This window comes from Chlorocebus sabaeus, chromosome 21, assembly GCF_047675955.1.
Source record: "Chlorocebus sabaeus isolate Y175 chromosome 21, mChlSab1.0.hap1, whole genome shotgun sequence".
Classification (NCBI taxonomy): domain Eukaryota; kingdom Metazoa; phylum Chordata; class Mammalia; order Primates; family Cercopithecidae; genus Chlorocebus; species Chlorocebus sabaeus.
The window spans coordinates 50,257,033-50,277,097 of NC_132924.1; the positions used below are offsets into that span (position 1 = coordinate 50,257,033).

A 20,065-nucleotide genomic window follows, 5' to 3' on the forward strand; every position below is an offset into this window, starting at 1 on the left:
ATCAATGTCAACTCAGAGCCAGTGTCTAGTAGTCCCCAAAATGTCTGATCATTTCCCTTTTCCCAATGCACAGTTACCCAGATAAAAGGCCAGATGTTTTCTTAGGGAAGGATGGAAGAAAGATTAACAGCATAAATTGTACATAATATAGTGGTGTTCTTCCCCAAGGTGACCCGGCCTCCCTTTTATTCAAGAGGTTCTGAATCTGTAAACTGGCTCAAATCTGGAAATTGATTGAGGGGCCATGATTCTGTTTTTATGATTCAAATGTATTTTGTCCATTTGACCTAGAAGTTTTCTGCTTATATAAATTAAGTAGGAATACAGTAGGCTTCCTATCAGTTTCACTTCTAGGAACACTATGATTAATTAACCAATGCCAGAGGTTTACATGACTCAGACTATTCTGATTGCTGCTTTGCCTCTGCTGTCCATTACAATAGCTATGCCCACCTTGCCTTTGATGGTTGAGTGCCACCACTTGGCCCATACCACCTCAGGATCCAATTATTCCCATTGTATTTAAGTTTTGTAGTTGAGTGACTGTGGTTTCCACTGTTAGATCTGACATACAGAGAAGAGCAATTACAGGGCTTTTCAAAGATGCAGGTGCTGCCCTCACAAATCTATTTTGCAAGGCATTGGTCAAGGGTATATCTTCTAGACCTCCCAGCTGGGATGAGTAGGTCTAAAGTGACTAATCCACTCCACCATCCTAATCTCCCTAAGCCTTTGGATCCCTTCCTCTACAGTAAACCAAGGGAGATCAGGCATTTCCAGCTTGCTCACAGTGGGCATCTTGTATCCATATTTTAGCTAGCCAAGCAAATAAACCATTAGAACCTTTTATAACTCCCCAAGTTACAACATTAAATGCAGAGTGCCTAATTAGTGGGCCCAAATCAATAAATTCAACCTGACCCAACTCTACCTTCCTTCCACCATTATCCCACACTCTTAATATCTACTCCCATGCCTGTTCTCCAGATTTCTGTTTATATTAATTAGAGAATTCACGCAGTTCTTCTTAAGTATAGCACACCTCCTCATGGGTCATACTCAACCTTACCTCTAGGGGCCTGCCAGGACTTTAGTTATAGGTGTAGAAGCAAACAGGGGTGTTGGGAGTGGCTCCTGAGGAGAATCAACATGATCTTGCCTGGCAACTGCCTCAGGGGAGGCCATCACCATTGCCTCAGGCAGTGCAGGGTTTATCTTCTCAGACAAAGGTGGAAAGGCTGATGGCAGCATGGGTTGGAGAGGGGATGTTGCCAATACTGGGGATAGAGAAGTTGTTTCTTCTGGAAAAAAAAGTTTCATCAGAGTTTACAAACTCTGTGTCCCCAGTTTCATCAGAGTCCTCCCACAGGTCCCCATTCCAAGTTGCAGGGTCCTATTCTTTTCCAATCAATGCCCTCACTTTAACAGTAGACACCTGGTGAGGCTTTGCATACACCTTTCCTTGCAGGTGACCCATTTGCATGATAAGAGTTTGTGTCTGTATTGCCACAATTTCAGCTCTTTTTCAACAGAAGATAAGTCTCTCAAAACAATCTTAGTAGATTTGAAGCTCAGTATCTGCTTCTGAAGCTAGGAGTTAGAATTCCTGAGTTCATCATTTTCTTTCATCACTTTTCCACTGAACTTAGGAGCAATGAACTAACTTCATTATGTTTCTTGGTTCTCCATTTATGGTCAAAGGTATTATGTATAGAGTCACTAAACTCCTTGCCTCTCATGAGTGATGAATCAGGAGCATCAAATGCATTTATTTTACATAACTCCCTAAACAGTTCATGCCAAGGATTATGAGTGTTCTCCATACTATTAGAAGTAGAGTCCTTAGCATTTTGGGATTTAATATTAAGCAGCCAACTCCAGAAACCCCAAAACCAATGAAAGAACTCCATCCTTAATATTCTGTCCCTCTAGAACCACTCCTGGTACCAAAACTATATTAGTCAGGGTTCACTAGGCGGACAGAACTAACAAGATAGATACATATAAAGTGTAGTTTATTAAGTATTATCTCACATGATCACAAGGTCCCACAATAGGCCGTCTGCAAGCTGAGGAGCAAGGAGAGACAATCTCAGTTCCAAAACTGAAGAATTTGGAGTCTGATGTTTGAGGGCAGGAAGCATCCAGCACTGGAGAAAGGTGTAGGCTGAGAGGTTAGGCTAGTGTAGTCTTTTCACGTTTATCTGATTGCTTTATATTCTAGCCACACTAGCAGCTGATTCAATGGTGCCCACTCAGATTAAGGGTGGGTCTGCCTTTCCCAGCCAGTGACTCAAATGTTACTCTCCTTTGGCAACACCCTCACAGACATGTCCAGGATCAATACTTTGCATCCTTCAATCCAATCAAGTTGACACTCAGTATTAATCATCACAGTTATCCAGGCATATTTACTTGATTCCCTAAACAGAATGGAAATTAGCATATGTTAACAGTTCTTGGTTTCTCATTTTCTAAATTAAAACAAATCTGAAATGAATAAAATGAACAGTATGGTAAACTTAGCTTTAGCTAATTTTACTTAATTAACTTTATTTTCTATTTCCTATGAATGGTTTAACAACTCTTAGAAAACAGAAGAATATGCAAATGCTAGCTTTGAGTCTAACTGCTTTTCCACATCGTAAAGGTTTATGTATTTTCAATGAAATTGGAATCACACCTCCAAGTAGAAATAAAAATGCCCAACTTGATTCACTCTTGAGTGTAGAAGACAAAGTTCATAACTGCCTGTGAGTCTGTAATGAGAATATCAATGCTCTTTTACAGCTTTTGCCAGCAAGAGAAGCTTCCAATGACCTTCCAGTCCTGTGTGATCACCAAAGAGTGCCAGGTTTCTGAGTGGTCAGAGTGGAGCCCCTGCTCAAAAACATGCCACGACATGGTGTCCCCTGCAGGCACGCGTGTAAGAACACGAACCATCAGGCAGTTTCCCATTGGCAGTGAAAAGGAGTGTCCAGAACTGGAGGAAAAAGAACCCTGTTTGTCTCAAGGAGATGGAGTTGCCCCCTGTGCCACGTGAGTACATAAAGAAGGGTGTAGTGTCTGCCCAAACGACATTTGCTCAGCTCTTTGATTTTGACTGAACAGTATTCTGAGCAACAGTAATTTTTACACACACAAAAATATATCTTTACAAAGAGTATCCTTAAAAAAAAAAACTGATTTTACAGAGTAAAAGTGTCTCTGACAAACTAAATCTCCATGAAATTTTTAGCACCCATTCTATGTTTATGTATTTTCTATAATAGGAGTTGCCAAAATTTTTCTGTAAAGGGGTAGATAGTTAAAACATTAAGCTTTGCTGGCCACATATGTCTCTATTGCAATGACTCAACACTGCTATTGGAGCTAGAGGTAATACGTAAACAACTGAGTGTGGCTGTGTTCCATTAAAATTTTATTTAGATATATAAAAAAAAGTGGCAGGTTGATTTGATCTTGGGCCACAGTTTGTCAACCTCCATTTCACAAGGCAAAATAAACTTTCTAAATATAGATTATCATTAGCTATTAAAATTCAGTACTTTGTATAACAAATCCTGTTCAATAGAGCAAAATACGACATCAAAATAATGAGACTTTAAGTTCCATGAGGACAAAGACTGTGCTTGCTAATATTAGGAAAGGGGTTGGGTTTTTTGCTTGTTTGCTTTTTGTTTAATTACTAGCATATATCACAGTACCTGGTACAAAATAAGTGTTCAATAAATATTCGTTGAATTCAGATTAAATAAGACACATTCTGAAACATTTGGCAGTATGACAGTATTAAAATATAATTTCCAAGTTATTATTGTGAATTATTTTGGTAATAGCAATATTTCAGCTTAATCTGTATATAGGATATTTATAAAGCAACTTATATTAGTTTTTCAATAGAGATGTGTGAACTTCATTGAGAGCATCTCTGGATTATCCCAAACATTTAAAGAACATGCATATAGCTAGATCTTCAAGAACCAGTGGGGAGGCAAATTACTACTACTACTATTCCTATAACAACAACGAAAGTAATGTTTTATACCAGATATATAATTCTGCAGCACTTTGGACTCATCCGTTGTGCTCTAATGTAAAAAGTGACTGAAACCTCCACAGAGAATTTCCTCCCCAATGTCTCTGCCTATCCCACTGATTGTTCTGGTTCCTTTCCACATAATAGGCTCAAGGAAGTTGCCAGGATTTCCTGTGTTTTCTCTCCTATGAGTTTCTTCTATTTTTGTTGCAAGCTAGGTGCTTTATTCTTTTTCTTCTCAGATATTCAAACACAATTAACAAAATAAATATATATCCTTCAAGATCTTTCTCCATGCCCTTTTTTTGGGGTAACATTTTTCACAGAATGTGTAACCAATTTACATTATTGAAAGACTATTCCTCTCATTGGACTTTTTGGCAGGACCTAAATCAGAACTTCAATTTATTTAAAACGCTTATTGCAACTCCCTTAACAAATGGTCTATTTGGTTTTGCTTCCTTCCCCCTTCAATCCCCAAACCAGGCATCAATTATCTGTGTTTCTAGAATTGACCTGAGTGCTGCACTTCCTTTATAAATTAATGTCAGATGTTATTTCTTCATGACCCAGTCCCACAATTCGTTAAGCAACAAATACCCACTTATAAAATTTAAAAACATGCATGAAGTTCATCTTTACTGTCACAAAACCTTACCATTGACAGAGTGAAGGATCTAGATTAGACATCTGAGGGCCGTTTAACCTTCTGCCTGATTCAGATGAATATTAGCACATCCATTTGCACCTATGTTGGCTGTTCATCTGATTACTAAGGAAGCATCTTGGTTAAAGTGACACAAAGTGCTACATGAGTCATTTTCTTTGTGCTTTTACAATATCCATTTTCCTTGAGATGGAGAAATGCCATCACTTCCTATCTTCGGTGGCGTCGGGAAAGGTTTCCCTAGCTATCTCCTTCAATCACATGTTGGACTGACAATCCCCTGACATTTCTCTCACATCATAATCTTGATTGGAGCTTTAATTGAGCATCAAAGATCTTCTTTCCTGTGCTCCACTGATGAGAAGTGCCAGCTCTTTACATCATGTATCAGCACTCATTAGGAATGCTCAGTGCTACAAAAAAAAAAAAAAACTTACTCTTGACAATAAAGAGAAAACTCTGATTTATTCTCTTATAATTTTTAACCCTAATACACAATTATAATTTTGCTACACTGTGCAGTTTTCATTTATTTTGTAAAAGGCAAAGCAAATGTTTTGGTTCATCATCACTCAGAACGTTTCCCATTTTCATATTCAATCCTCCTTTGTTTATAGGCAACAAGAAAGGGCAAGCCTGGGTTCAGCTTAATTGAACATAAAATTTCATGTTTTCAGCAGTATGCTCCGTTTTCATAAAATATTTATAAGTAACTTCCAGTAATTGCAATTAAAACAGGATCACCCTAAATTTAACCCCTCATTAAATGGAGCACTGCAGAGCATAAAGAAGGAATTGAAACCAAATATGCACCATACATGTAATCTATGATGGATTCGCTAGGAAAATGCTTTTGAGACTAATTTTCATTAAAAAAAAAGTGTGACAGGAGTAGAGAAACATGTCATTCAGTAATTATGGTTGCTGCTGCTGGTGTTTTCTTTATTTAGGTATGGCTGGAGAACTACGGAATGGACTGAGTGCCGTGTGGACCCTTTGCTCAGTCAGCAGGACAAGAGACGCGGCAACCAGACGGCCCTCTGTGGCGGCGGCATCCAGACCCGAGAGGTGTACTGCGTGCAGGCCAATGAAAACCTCCTCTCACAGTTAAATACCCACAAGAACAAAGAAGGTAACCTTTGCTTTCTTCTCAAGAATTCACTTATAAAGACTGACTGAGCATGTGATGGCTCTGAAGGGATATATACACAGCCATCTGGGGCATGAGAACTGCATTTCTGTTCACATTGTGGTTGGTATTCACTATGGTAAACAAGTAATCCACATTATGGTTGTGAAAATATTTAGTACAACTCCATCTTTGATCAGTTCTGGTTTACTGACAAGTTTCTTTAAAATTTTGACAAAGGCCTTCTTGACTCAACCTCTGCATCAAACTTTAGAAACAATAATTTAAAACTAGAATAAAAATTTATTTGTAAATATACACAGATCATGCAAATATATATTCTAAATTCCAAAATTATATAAGAAGTAAAACCTGCTTGTCAAAAAAAAAATATTATTTGGAAAAAATGTGGTTAAAAATAAGTTAATTATGATACTGAATAAAATTGTCAATTTCGATTTAAATAAGTACAGAATAGAAACTACAGTAAAAGAAATCTTTAACCCAAAGGCACTTTTTAAAACTCTTCAATTGTTTGACAGATATATCTTTTTTTTTAATTATATCTGTTTCAGGACCAGATGTATTAAGTGTACAAAAGAATAAGTGAATCCAATATGGCCCAAGCTAAAACTATATATTTTAGATATTAATTAATATGACTCTAAAATTATCATAATTATTGGATCAAGTGTATATTGAATGAGTAGATCTTAAGTTCACATACAAATATGAACATTTTTAAGCAGTACTGTCAGCAGTCTTTATCCTCCTGTCTGAGGAATAGCAGGACTTCTTTCACTGGCACATTGAACGTATATCAACATATACAATTTGTTTAAGAGAGTGAGGATAGAAATACCAATACAGATTGCATGTCATGAAAGTCCTCAAAGTCATCAGGAGAGCATGTAGACAAACAAGTAATTAAAATGCCATATGTATGCCATCCAACCAAGATTCAGAATGAGCGTAAGGGAGTAGTAGAAACAGAGCCCTTTATGGAGGGAGTGGCACTTGAGCTGAGTGATGACAGAGACACTACTTACAGGGAAGCATGGCAAGAGTGCAAGAGGGAGTTCCCTTCAGGCAAGGGAACAGTGTGTATTAAAGCACAACGCTAAAGAAAAACAAAAACAAAGGACAAATCTCACCAATAAAGATGAGCGTGTTGTATTTGGCAGGTTATGGAGAGGGGCGGGGAGGGGAGGAGATGAGAGGACAGGATTGGATTTCCTAGAAAATACCTTGGTAGAAAAAGAACAAGGATAAAGGCCCTCTTTGATACCACTAAATGAAATAACAAAAAAGGAGAATATTTTGGGAAGGAATATGAGCAAAACTGATCAGAAAATGTGATAAAGAACCAAGAGAAATGAATGTTTTAAAAACCAAAGAAGAGATGGCTTCTCTGCCCCTCCCAAAAAAGACTGACACCAGTGACCAGTAATTCATAGAAGATAAAAACTGAAGTTTTGCAGCTGCAACTTTCAAAATTTAATTGTTCTGTATCCACTAACTTTACACAGCATGTCAACTCATTTAGGAGTCTAGCCGAGGGATACATTTTACTACTAATGTATCTTGAGGTTATAAGGAAGTAGCATAAAACATGTAATGTTAGTACATTAATATTTTCTTGGCCACTTTAATGGCTGCATTTTAACACTCTTAAGTAGATTTATGATAGCAGTCTTTCCAGGGTAGTATAATTTCATTGCTAGAGGTAGATCGGATTTTAGTTTTGGAATGTCAATTATGTCCTGTAGGTTATTACTTTCCAAAGATCCTTCGGAATTCTGAATTGCAACTGGGTATTTTTTTAAAGCATTTTCTTTTAGAGCTCCCCCCCGACCACTGCTAAACCACTGCAGACACCAAAAAAGTCACAGATAAAGAAGGAAAACTGAAAGAATATCATTATTAAGATGTAGTTGTTAGACTAAAGCAAATGCCAAAGCAAAGGTCAATAGATATGGAAGTAATTAATTCACCTAAAATTAATATTTATCATGTAAATATGTAACATGAATAATTTAGGAATGTGTGTCCTTTCATATCATATGCCAAGAATACTAATGAACTTCTTAAAGTCTTTGCACAAACAGTTGATTCTCCCTAAAAATGTAGCATTTATTCCACCAAATTTAGACTCTGTTAGTTTCTCTCTGGGAGCACTTAACATTTCCCAATAGGAAACATATTCAGTATATCAGTATCCCAGGGGTGACATGCGAAGTCTATAAATATGTGTGAATGGAGAACAATTAGACTGTGGGCTTGAAGATTATTCACACTCTATGTTCAGTCATGTTCATATGAAAGAATGAAAGCTTATCTTACAAAAGAGAGAAATCCCTCAAAACAACTCCCCTAGCTAATAAGAAGACAGTCATTTCAAGAATCCATGACTGTGTAACCATGAACAACCTGTACTACGAACAACTCAGTTTTACTTAAAGAACAATCTACACTGTTCTTTTTGCAGATTCACACCCTGTGTTCTCTAGATGACTTGTTTTCACATATAACCAACATGTGAAAAAGACCCTAACACAAAATAAAACAGTTTAACTCAAAAATACAATTTCTTAGTACAAAAAATACTAAAAGCAAGTGATATGAAATTTATGTAAACTTCCTTTATTAACTTGGTGCATTGTGTTACACAAGGGAATGGTAATGACTACCTTAGCACAAAGGCAGAAAGCATTAATGACTTTACTTATTGGTATATTCCCTACTACTAAATGACGCATACCATAAGGGACAGAAAAATTCTCATCCTTGGAGTTAATATATTTAATTTCCAAAATAATAAAATGTATCATATTAAAGTACTCACAAGGTCTTTAGTATAATATTCACAATTTGGTATGCTGTTTGTGTCAGTGGAATTCTATCATCAGAACATATCCTAAATTGGAGATAGCACCTGTAAACAATAGGAAAAAATATATCTAACCGATATTAGACAATGTCTATATTTTATTATTGCACTGCTCTTCGCTGTAGGTAACCCTCCCAATCCTGACAACAATCCCCCCACAATATTCAGGTGAGCAGAATTTCTACTATATCATTTCCGTAGAAGAAAGGCTCCACAAGTTCCCTACTGAGAATGTCAGTAGTAAAACCCTTGAAAGTTTTTGTTCAGCCAGCTGATCAGATTTCCAGTAGGCTGTGAAGAATGTCCAGCTTATGCTGGCGTGAAATCTACCTTATCAGAACATGACAGGAAGAGGTCTTGCCTGTGGGGAGGTTTTCTGCATGAGTCCTAGAGAGCTGATGAACATGTTGCTGATCGTTGGATGCGTGGAAGTAAATTGATTCTTTTTAGAGTTCAAAGTAAAATGAAAGTAGATTTTACCTGCAGTAACTCAAGAAATTCTTCCATTTAGTACAGATTGAACACGTTTTTAAATGAGAGAAACTAAAAGTATTGGCTATAAGTCACCATTAAGCTTACAGTGACTTATAGGAAACTTAAGAGCATTACTCTGTAGAAAACATATTAAAAATCCACACTAAAATCTAGATATTGTCTGTGAGATTGAGGGTTATTAAGAAAGACAGCCTGGATAATAAGCCTGTATGATGACATAGAATGAGATATAGCAGCAGAAAGGATTAGAGAATCAATGGGAAGATAGGCAGAGGGATGAATGATTGAACTGTGAATGGATAGATGGAAAGATAAGTAAAGAACTCACATTTCCTCATGCTCAACAAAGAAATAAGAAAATAAAATAGTCATACCATTGCTAAATGGAAAGTAAATTATTTATCATTGTATTTTGTCTACAATTTCCACATACAAACCCACTTTGGCAAAAGCTTTTTGGAAAAAGAGAAAAGAAAAGAAAGGCTATGCTTATGGTGCTATTTCCCTGTTATTTTAGAAAGTAAATATCAGAGTGTGCTGAAGTCTTGTGCTGTGTCTTTCCTATTCCTCACTTTTGAAACAAAAGGTAGATGAGAATATTTTACATGATAGTTCCACCCGAAGTGTGTATCAGGGAACCATGGGTCGCTGATACCTAAGAGAGTCTCAGTAGATTCTCAGATGCAATCCTTAGGTCATTTAGGAAAGGGAATGGTTTATTTTTACTTTCTATTTTGCTAAAAATATATCAAACCTGTCCCACGAAGAAAAATGATTTCATATTTTTTGACTTTCTATAATGCCCTTATAGAGATGTAAATTACAGGAAAACAAGATTTTTAAATTTCTAAAACTTTCACTATGATATTATAATTATACAAACAGGCATATAAAGTTTGGCTAGGAATACTTTTTGAGAATAATATAGGTATAAACACTCCATAATTTATTGTATTTCTAAGCATACCACTTTCTGCTCATTTTAATGTGAAATGAAAAAGAACTAGAACCCATGATGGCTACAGGTTGGAAACACAGTGCAGTGTAAATACAGTGGGATGTAAAAAGCACTGGAAAATAATACAGCAGGTCCTCAAATAATGCTATTTTGTCGATGAACATTTTGTCATAACATTGACAAGAAAAAAAAATCGATTCCCAGCTGAGGCTACTGTCTCTATGGAGTCTACGTGTTCCTCCCATGTCTGCATGGGCTTTCTCTGGGTCTTTTGATTTGCTTACATGCCTCAGAAATGTTCACATCAAGTGAACTGGCATGTTTATAGAGTCCCTGTCTGAGTGAGTGTGGGTGTGTGTGTGTGTGAGCGCACCCTGAGATGGGATGGTGTGTTGTCCAGCCACGGTTCCCACCTTGCTCCCTAAACTGATGGAGTAAGCTCTGGCCACCCACAACCCTGGACTGGAATAATTACGTAATAAATGATCTTACTTGTTTTTAATCTTTCTTAAGTGTACGTATAGCTTAGATTTATTTCAATGTTTAATATTAAAAGTGTTTTGGTCTTTATTTAGAAGTGTAGTGATGTTTTTGTGACCAGAAATATGCCATGGAAACTTAACTCTCTTGTTTGTATCAATTAGCCTATGGAGAAATGAATTCCCTTTTAGGGATGAGTAGTTAAGGTTTCCAAGAACCTACTGGTGATGTTAAGTGAGGGCTTACTGTATATAATAATTAAAATATAGGAATCCCCAAAGGAATCAGAGCCTCCTCATTAGACAGTCCTCTGGATATGTTGTGGGAGAGAACAGCTTTTACCGTATGAAATTACTCTGTGAACAGTAGACTACAAAATGGGAAGTGAGATGTCAAGAGGTTCAGCTACTGGGGTAAAAGGTAATAAAAACTCATGCTGGGAATTAGATTAAGGTAGTTAGTGGTCTACCCAGAGGTAACGTAAGAGCTTTTATTGGTGAAACAGCTTACTGATGAGACTTCAGGAAGTATTCAACCAAAAAAGCAATCAGAGAAACATATCATGAGGCAGCTCAGAAGTCAAATAAACATGAGTACTGTGCTTTATACCTTTAACTTGGTAGGTTTTTAGTAAACATTTGCTGTTTGATATATTTATTGTCCCCTTTATAAAATGGTACAATCTCTTTTAATTTCTCTGAAAATTTTCTCTTGAATATTTCTGATATCCACCCCCACTTCCTTAAATTCTGTTTCACAAAGAGGCTATATTCACACTCATACTGCCTTTTATCTCTCAATATTGAACTGTTTACACCTCTGAATTTGAATAGAGGACACATGATCTAGTCCTTAGATCAAATGAAATGAGTCAAGATTCGCACACCTTGTTTTCAATTTGGACATTAATTTAAGAGAACACTTTTTATTTCTTTTATCTTTTCTAATTATGGTATATAGTTTAAAAGTCTTTTAACTTTTCATCTTAAGGCTATTTTCAATAGAACCCCAGATAGAAATCAGGAAACCTGGTTTTCATTTCTGCTTGGCATGTATTCTTAGGCACATTACTTAACTTTATTTGCCTGAAGATACCTATTTATAAATTACTCTTCTGTTCCTATTCAAGCTATGTGACAAACTAGTTTACATGAAAAAATAGCCTTTATATAACACCTCGTCAAGATTCACGCACGTGGAATATATTGTTTGGGGAAAAAGGTAGAAACATTAAACACTCTTCTATTTTATTAGCTCATTATGCATGTTAAAAATTTAAGAGTAATTATGAAGTAAAAATACATATTTTGGTTTAATAACTACTAATATATTTCTATAATTGTGTATTATTATACAGTAATATAATCAATTATTAATAATTAAGTAATGTGCATATATATTTTTTCCAATGTTGTTTTAAATGACCTTAAGGGCAGAACTGAGGTCTTGACTAAATGATTCCCCAGAACAAACCAGCAAGGCTGAGCTTCTGATGCTTTCTGTGGTTGCCCTTGGGTGGGGATGGTACAGGAAAAGGGTTACACATTTTGGGAACCTAGGAGGAGTGAAGACAATAAGGAGCATGACACAGAAACTTTAACCAGAGAAAGAGAATACAGGCAAAAATACTGCATCACTTCATTAATCTCAAAGGATAATCAAGTAAGTAGAGAAACTCAACTTTCCTGTAGAGGGAAGTGACAATTACATAGGTCAGCCTCAGGCTTCACTTAGGAGAAAAATAAGACTCACTAATAATTCTGGTTATGGGCCTGTATTCATATTGGTTTTAGTTTCAAATTTATGCTTACTTCCATGAGTCCAAAAACTGCAAAGCTGAGAAATTAATATAAGAAATTTTATCATTCCACTGATACTACTAGAATGCCTGAAATAAACAAATGCAAAAACTCTCTAGATGAGAATACCTTAACCTAAGGCACAGGATTTACCCTGTAAACTACACCATCCAAAATTATGAATTATGCAAGGAAAAATAATCCATCATAAATGAGATTTAAAATGCCTAACAAAGAGTAAGATTAGAATCCCAAGATTGGAAATACTGTATTAGAAATAGCAGATAGAGGCCAGGTATGGTGACTCACGCCTGTAATCCCACCACTTTGTGAGGCTGAGGCGGGTGGATAGCTCCAGTCTGGAAGTTCGAGACCAGACTCTGCAACATGGTGAAACTTTGTCTCTACCAAAAAATACAAAAACTGCCAGGTGTGATGGCATGCACCTATAGTCCCATCTACATGGGAGGCTGAAGTAAGAGGATCTCTTGAGCCCAGGATGTGGAGATTGCAGTTAGCCAAGATTGTGCTACTGCACTCCAGCCTGGGTGACAGAGAAAGACCCTGTCTCAAAACAAACAAAAAAGCAGATAGAGACCATAAAATGCTAAAAACTTATTAAAGATTTAAAGGAAAAACTTTACAAGATTAAAAATAATGAGTCAGAATAAAAAAGACCAATTTTTTAAAATAGTAGTTTTAGAACCGAAAAACACATTAATTGGAAATAAATAAATGGATAGTTTGGACAGATTGAGCTAAAGAGTTATTAATAAACTGAAGACAAACATAAGGAAATTATTGAATATGCAACACTGAATAGAAGTTGAAAATAAAAGTGAGGATAATAGTCATACAAAGTTGAACAAGAAGGTTCAGAATATAACAATCAAATCAAAGGGAGAGAAAATGTTCCAGAAGAGGTAAAAAACACAGATATACAGAATTAAGAAAAACAGGAATTTTCAAGCAGGATAATAAAATACCTGCACTAGAGAAAATGTAGTGAGATTTTGGCTCAACAACTACAAAGATTTGTTAAAAGGAATAGAAACAAGAAAAAGATTATTTACAAAGGAATTAACAAATTAATAGTGAAATTTTCAGCAGCTACAGAAAAGCGAAACAACACTAATTATATATTCAGAGTACTGAGAGGAAAGTAACTGGCAATGTAGAATTATTTACCCAGCTACCTAACTTTCAAAAATATGAGCAAAATGTAGACAAAGGTGAAAGGGATTGCCTCCAATAAACCCTCACTGAAAAATTACCAAAGGATATTTAAGAAGAAGGAAATCAAACCAAGAAGGATTGATTAAAGATGAGCAAAGAATTTGGTAAACACATGGATAGTCTAATTAAGCAGAGATATGTGTGAAGCAATGCTAATATTACAAAGCGCAATTAGTTGATGAACAAAAGTAATATAGGATAGAAAACAATAAGGGGTATGTTGTTTAGGAAAAAGGTAGAAATATTGAACACCCTTCTATTTTATTAATACTATGCATGTTAAACATTTAAGCATAATTATTAAGTAATAATACATATTTTTGTTTAATAACTATTAATATATTATTGTATAATTATATATTACTATACAGTAACATAATCAAGTATTAATAATTAAGTAATGTGCGTATATATTTTTCCAATCCAATAGAAAAAAATAAGAGGCTGGATAAAATTTAATCAATTTAATAGAAGTACTAAATAAGAAAAAATATACCGATTTTTTTACATGGACTATCTGATATTAAATAAAGACTAGAAATGGAGCTTTAAAATGTCAAACTAAAAGATTATTACAGAAAATTATTTTGTTTTAACTATAAGCTGCATCTGGGAGACAAATCAGCTGTATTACAAATGTTTACAGTGACCAAACTAAGAGTGTGAACTATTCAGTCCGAACAGTCACCCCTGCTGGAAAATATGTCAGCAGACTAACAGATCACACGGTATATTAATATCTTCTAGTCAACAATGCCACCTTTATAGACAAAGCACAGGTAAACATCATATTTTATCAAGGAAATAACATAAGATTAATTTACCATATATGTGTTCAGTGTCAAAACTATTCAGGAGAATAAGAGGTTGAATCAACTAAATGGCATTTGATAGAACATTTTCTTAGATAATAAAAAAATGCCCAGAATTTTCTCCAATATTTTTAGAGTGAAGGATAATCTTCACAAATGTAAAATTCAGAAACAATCATGTTACCAAATTGATATTTTTCAATGAAGCATGAAAGCAATTGCCAACTTCTAAAATTGAAGGATAGAAGCATCTGAAAATTCATGAGTATTTCAAACCTATCTCTCTTTTTATCATTCTAGTTTTTCCCAGTTTGCTAATGGAAAAGACAAAAATGACATTAGCAAAGAAATTATTACCTAAACAAGATCAAAAAATTCATGGTGTATCTTGGTGTCTTGTACAAAGTCATGGATGATATACTAATAAAGTATATGAGTAATATTAAGCTAATAATAAAACATTGGATAATAATCTTGTGACACAGAAATATTTTAATAGGTTACAAACAATAGAATATCTCTAACAAGATGAAGTATAATGAGTACTTATAAATTCCCACGGTTAAGTCCCAAATGCCCACTATTAAAATGTAGTAATAATAATGATAATGATAATGACAATATTAATTACATTTATTAAGACATTATATTAATTATTTGGTTGCTTCAAAGATTAAATGTGTATGCCGGGAACACACACCTGCAAGGATTTAACGTTAAACTCATCCTGTGTTCATTCCCCAAATGTTGTTTTTCTGAACATCAATTACAGTAGAGGAAGGGTTGCAAATTTAGGTATCTCACTTGTTATTTTTTCATTCACTCAGCAAACACTTATTGAATAATTATTAGGGTACAACACTGATGTGGACGTTGAAGATATAATTTTTATGTTTTTATTTTATTTTACTTTGTATTTTAAGTTCAGGGATACAAGTGCAGGTTTGTTACATAGTTAAACTTGTGTCATGGGGGTTTGTTGTACAGATTGTTTCATCACCCAGCTATTAAGCCCAGGACCCATTAGCTAGTTATTTTTCCTGATCCTCTCCTTCCTTCCACCCTCCATCTTCCAAAACACCCCAGTGTGTGTAGTTCCCCTCTATGTATTCATGTGTTCCCATCATTTAGCTTCCACCTATAAGTAAGAATATGAAGTATTTGGTTTTCTGTTCCTGTCTTAGTTTACTAAGGATAATGGTCTCCAGCTCCATTCATGTCCCTGCAAAGGATATGATTTCATTCTTTTAACGGCTGCATCGTATTTTATGGTGATTTTTTTAAAAAGTAGACTTGATAGCTTCCTGATGTGATCCTTCACAAGGCTGACATAGGGTGACTTGTATGAATCTGTCAGTTTGGGGCTGTCTAATCCCTGAGAGTGCACTACACCATAGTCCATCCTTAACAAATCTGTACCCTTATTCCTCAGGTGAATTTGTTTTCTCTAAAGCATATCTCCTCAAAATACAGTTTAAGAATCACCTGGATGCTTTAAGAAAATGCAAACTTTCCTGGATATTACCCACTGGGGTTGTAATTCTATAGGTCCTGAATGAGGCAGGAATTTGTTTTTTTACAAGGATTGTCACTGTTCATAATCAAGAGTTGACTTTACCATACAACTAATGAGAGTGCTTTGGGCCCCAAAGCTCATGCGATTTAGAGAGGCCTAATTGTTACAACAACAACAACAAAAGTCAGATTGCAAAATTCCAAATTAAAGATCCCTCACTCACATCTCTGCCAGGGCCTTAGAAGAGCCCAAACCTTAAGCTTTATGGGCTTCTCAGTAAATCTACCCCTAATTCTAACATAGATTTTTGGCCTCTATTACAGCCAATGAGAATGACTACTTTAACTTGAGAAACAGAAAAACATGCATTGTGTCTTGAAAAGCCTTGCTTCCCCCATAGCTCTAGATGTGTAATTGGGAAGAATGGAATGACTAGAAAAAGTCACTATATATTTTCCTAAGTGAACTGGACCTTTCAGTTATAATATTAGTCTTTTCTACATTCTTTGACCCCCCAGTTTTAGATCCCTGGGCTCTAAATCTTTAAAAACTCACAAGACCTTGTTAGTATTTAAGCTGAGAAATTAGGGAAGGACAGATACTGTTTCATCTTACTTCATACCTGTAACCTGAGATGGAAAGAAGCCATAGCAGTTAATACAGGACCTTCCATTAATGAAAGAAAGATGGTGGGTAAAATGTCATCTAACCTGACACTATCAAGTGACTATAGTATCCGTGCTTTTTGTAACCCTTAAGCACTTATTTCATCGAGTTCGTTGTAGATGAATGATAGTGCCAGGAGGAACTTTGAAATGAGTACTCAGGGATAGGGATGTGCACTGGCGAATGAATAGCATTTTTTTCAGAGGCACATTCCTGCTATCTAAAGATATAAAAGAAATGGTTTGTGGCTAGGGCTGGTTGTTCCCTGCCTTGCTGATGATTGCTCAATAGGGAGTAGCTACTCTCTCCAGTGTTAACAGAGGAGTGCAAACTACATTGTAGAACTCATTAATATTTATTCCTTCTAAAAGCAATGGGCGATAAAAAAGGGAAATAAACCAAGGAGAATAGCAATGGGAAAAGAAAACCATAACAACAGATTCATCTTAGAAAGGTCTCACCATTTATTGCACACAAAAATATGCTCAAAAGACAAGGATGCAGCTCATATTCTAAATTTGAAATCCTCTAAAAATGTCTCTTATTGGGGGAGCTAATTTAAGAAAAAAAATGGCACATTGAATGCAATTCAAGAACTCAAAGTAGTATTCTATATTCTTGTAATTATATACACTGGTTGTACCTCTTTACAATTTTACATTTTCTGTACTTGACAAAGCTACATGTCCTCAGTGTCGGAGGCTGCGTTGTATCCGTGGATGTACAAGAACTCTCTCTAAGCTAAGCATCACCTATCCATTGAAGCAAAACCAATGCTATTTCAGTTCCTTTTCTTTTGCTACTCCTCTATTTTCTGCCTTGAAATACCTTCAACCATTGTCCCAATTATGCAAATATCTCCTCTTTTAAAAAATCTTTTACAAATTGCAAGACCTTAATCACCTTCCTTTATCCAAAGTCTGTATAGCCCTTTCCTGCCATATTTCTTGATTTGCCATTTGATTTCATATGATTCTATTCTATTCATACCAACTTCCCAAGATTTTAAGCTTCTGAGAGAGGGCATAGTGTTTTATCCTTCCCTAAACTTCTTTAGTACAACTTGCATTCTTAGCAGAGGTCTGGGTACGTTTGCTAATTGTATCCTTTGGAAATATCTTTTAAAAAGACAGAGAAATGCCTTCAGTTAGAGGATGTTGACTTCCTGGACATTTAATTTATAAGGTTTCATTTTGAATTAACCTATCTTTTGCACTAATTCATTCTTTATCTCTTATGCTTTTCTTTCCTTTCAAAAGCTTAATGAGATGACATATGTAACATATGTAAATCATTTCCTAGCATAAGGCCTTGCATTTATTATATGCCAAATGAATATTAATTGCTTTTGTTTATGTGTTTACTTTTCTGGTTGAATTGAGAAAAGGGAATTTTTTAAATAACAGTTTCACTCCAAATCTTTAGCATGCAATAAAGGCTAATTGTATATTAGCTTGCTAGTTGAAAAACATAATGGAGAGCAAATAATACTGTCTCTTTACAGTATGTGTTAAAATCCTGCCATGGGCTAAAATTATATACAAAATTGTTCCTTTCTTGGGGAAAAAAAAATAGACCTTTTCTAAAGCTTTCATTGTATTATTTTAGAATAAGAATAAATATAATTAATTTTACTTCTATATGTATGGTAGTCAGAATAATTACAGCTTCCCTTCCTTTGTGATTCAGAAGCCTTGTGAATTTTAAGCAGTACTCCATTGCCAAAGGATTCTGATGAAGATGCTTATAGTAACCCTCAGATTGTTAGGTTACTCTAAAAACAACACTTTCACCATTGCGCAACCCTTGGGATGCCGCACTGATTCATCTGCCCATTATATCCCACAGGATTTCTGGGGATCTAAAATGCCCTTGGATAGGCAGCTTTATGCCTGAGAAAACTTAGCCCTTGTTGTTAAAATAATAATTATAGTAACTACATACATAAAAACATAGGGTTTAAAGGATAGCTGTGGAGGCTCATGCCTGTAATCCCAGGCCTTTGGGAGGCTGAGGTGGGCAGATCACTTGAGGCCAGGAGTTCAAGATCAACCTGGTCAACATGGCAAAACGCCATCTCTACTAGAAATGCAAAAATTAGCCAGGTGTGGTGGCACACGCCTGTAGTCCCAGATACTCAGGAGACTGAGGCACAAGAATTGCTTGAACCTGGGAGGCAGAGGTTGCAATGAGCCAAGATCACACCACTGTACTCCAGCCTGGGTGACAGAGCAGACTCTGTCTAAAAAATAATTTTAAAAAAGAGTTTAGAAAACACTTTTATTGTTTTATATGCGCTCAGCTAGATCTGTTCAGAAAGCCTTGGATCAATTACGTTTCTACTTCATTAAGAATCCCAGAAGTACTGTGAAAATACACTTATGTTTTTAACTAGGAAAGCTATTGACATTTCTCAAAGCCCCCTACAAATCTGTAACAAGGAGGTAAGAAAAGTATCCAACATATTGTGGTAGATAGTGTTTTCTCATTAACACATGACTAACCTGATAATTAGAGAATAATTTTCTCAGACATACTGAAACAATCAGTGACAAAACATGGACTCAATGCCTTGTTTTTGACTCTAAAGTATAAACTCATTCCAGGCATACTCACTTGCCCTATGAATTTGCTTCAGAATAAATGCGCTGGGTATAGTAGCCGTCTACAAGTTTATCAAAATCATCAGAAGTGCATCATATTAGCTGATAATGTTTATGTTGCAAAAATAAACAAAAATGGCCTAGAGATCTGCTTCTTATAAAAGAAAATTGAAGGGAAAAGCATAATTTCAGCCCTTTATAGGAGTTAATGCAATTCACTTTATTCTGTGACATGATTCTATAAGGTCAATATGGAGTCTTGTTCAGTTATTTGAACCACTATTATGTTGATCCATATGATATTGCTATTTGTATAGGTCAAGATCTGTCAATTAGTGGCAATTTCATACGGTTCAACTGAAAAGGTACCTTTGATGTATTGTATCAAGTCACCTGGTATGAATTACTCTCTATCCCAGACTTGACATTATCAGAATCAAGCCCAGAACAGCTAGCTATGAATCGCAGTGACTCTTTCCATGGGAACAATATGCATTTGTGCTGTATGCAGTGTCCTCTAGATAGGGCAATGATTGTCTTCTGTAAAAATATGTAGATTTCCCCATAGTAGATATTCTTTATGGGAAAATAACTCAAATTGATGGCTTCAGAGTGACTGGAATTCATCAAGCATTGTTTATGCACAGTTAGAAAAGAAATCGCTTGCATTCAATGATGTGATTTTTAATATTATGTCCCCCTTTATTGTCTATAAATACCGACAATAAAGGGAGATAAAGTAATTTTAATAATAAATGGATGAGGAGTGTGGGGC

General features: G+C 35.5%; 1 protein-coding gene across 1 annotated transcript in view; it reads left to right on the forward strand.

The window, feature by feature from the left end:
- The window catches only part of THSD7A (thrombospondin type 1 domain containing 7A), a 486,308-nt gene that overhangs the window by 243,740 nt on the left and 222,503 nt on the right, over positions 1–20,065 (forward strand). Inside the window, exons 3-4 of the mRNA XM_007982032.3 lie at positions 2,791–3,039; positions 5,657–5,838. Coding sequence (XP_007980223.3) covers positions 2,791–3,039; positions 5,657–5,838 — 431 coding nt within the window. The remainder of the gene's footprint in view (positions 1–2,790; positions 3,040–5,656; positions 5,839–20,065) is intronic.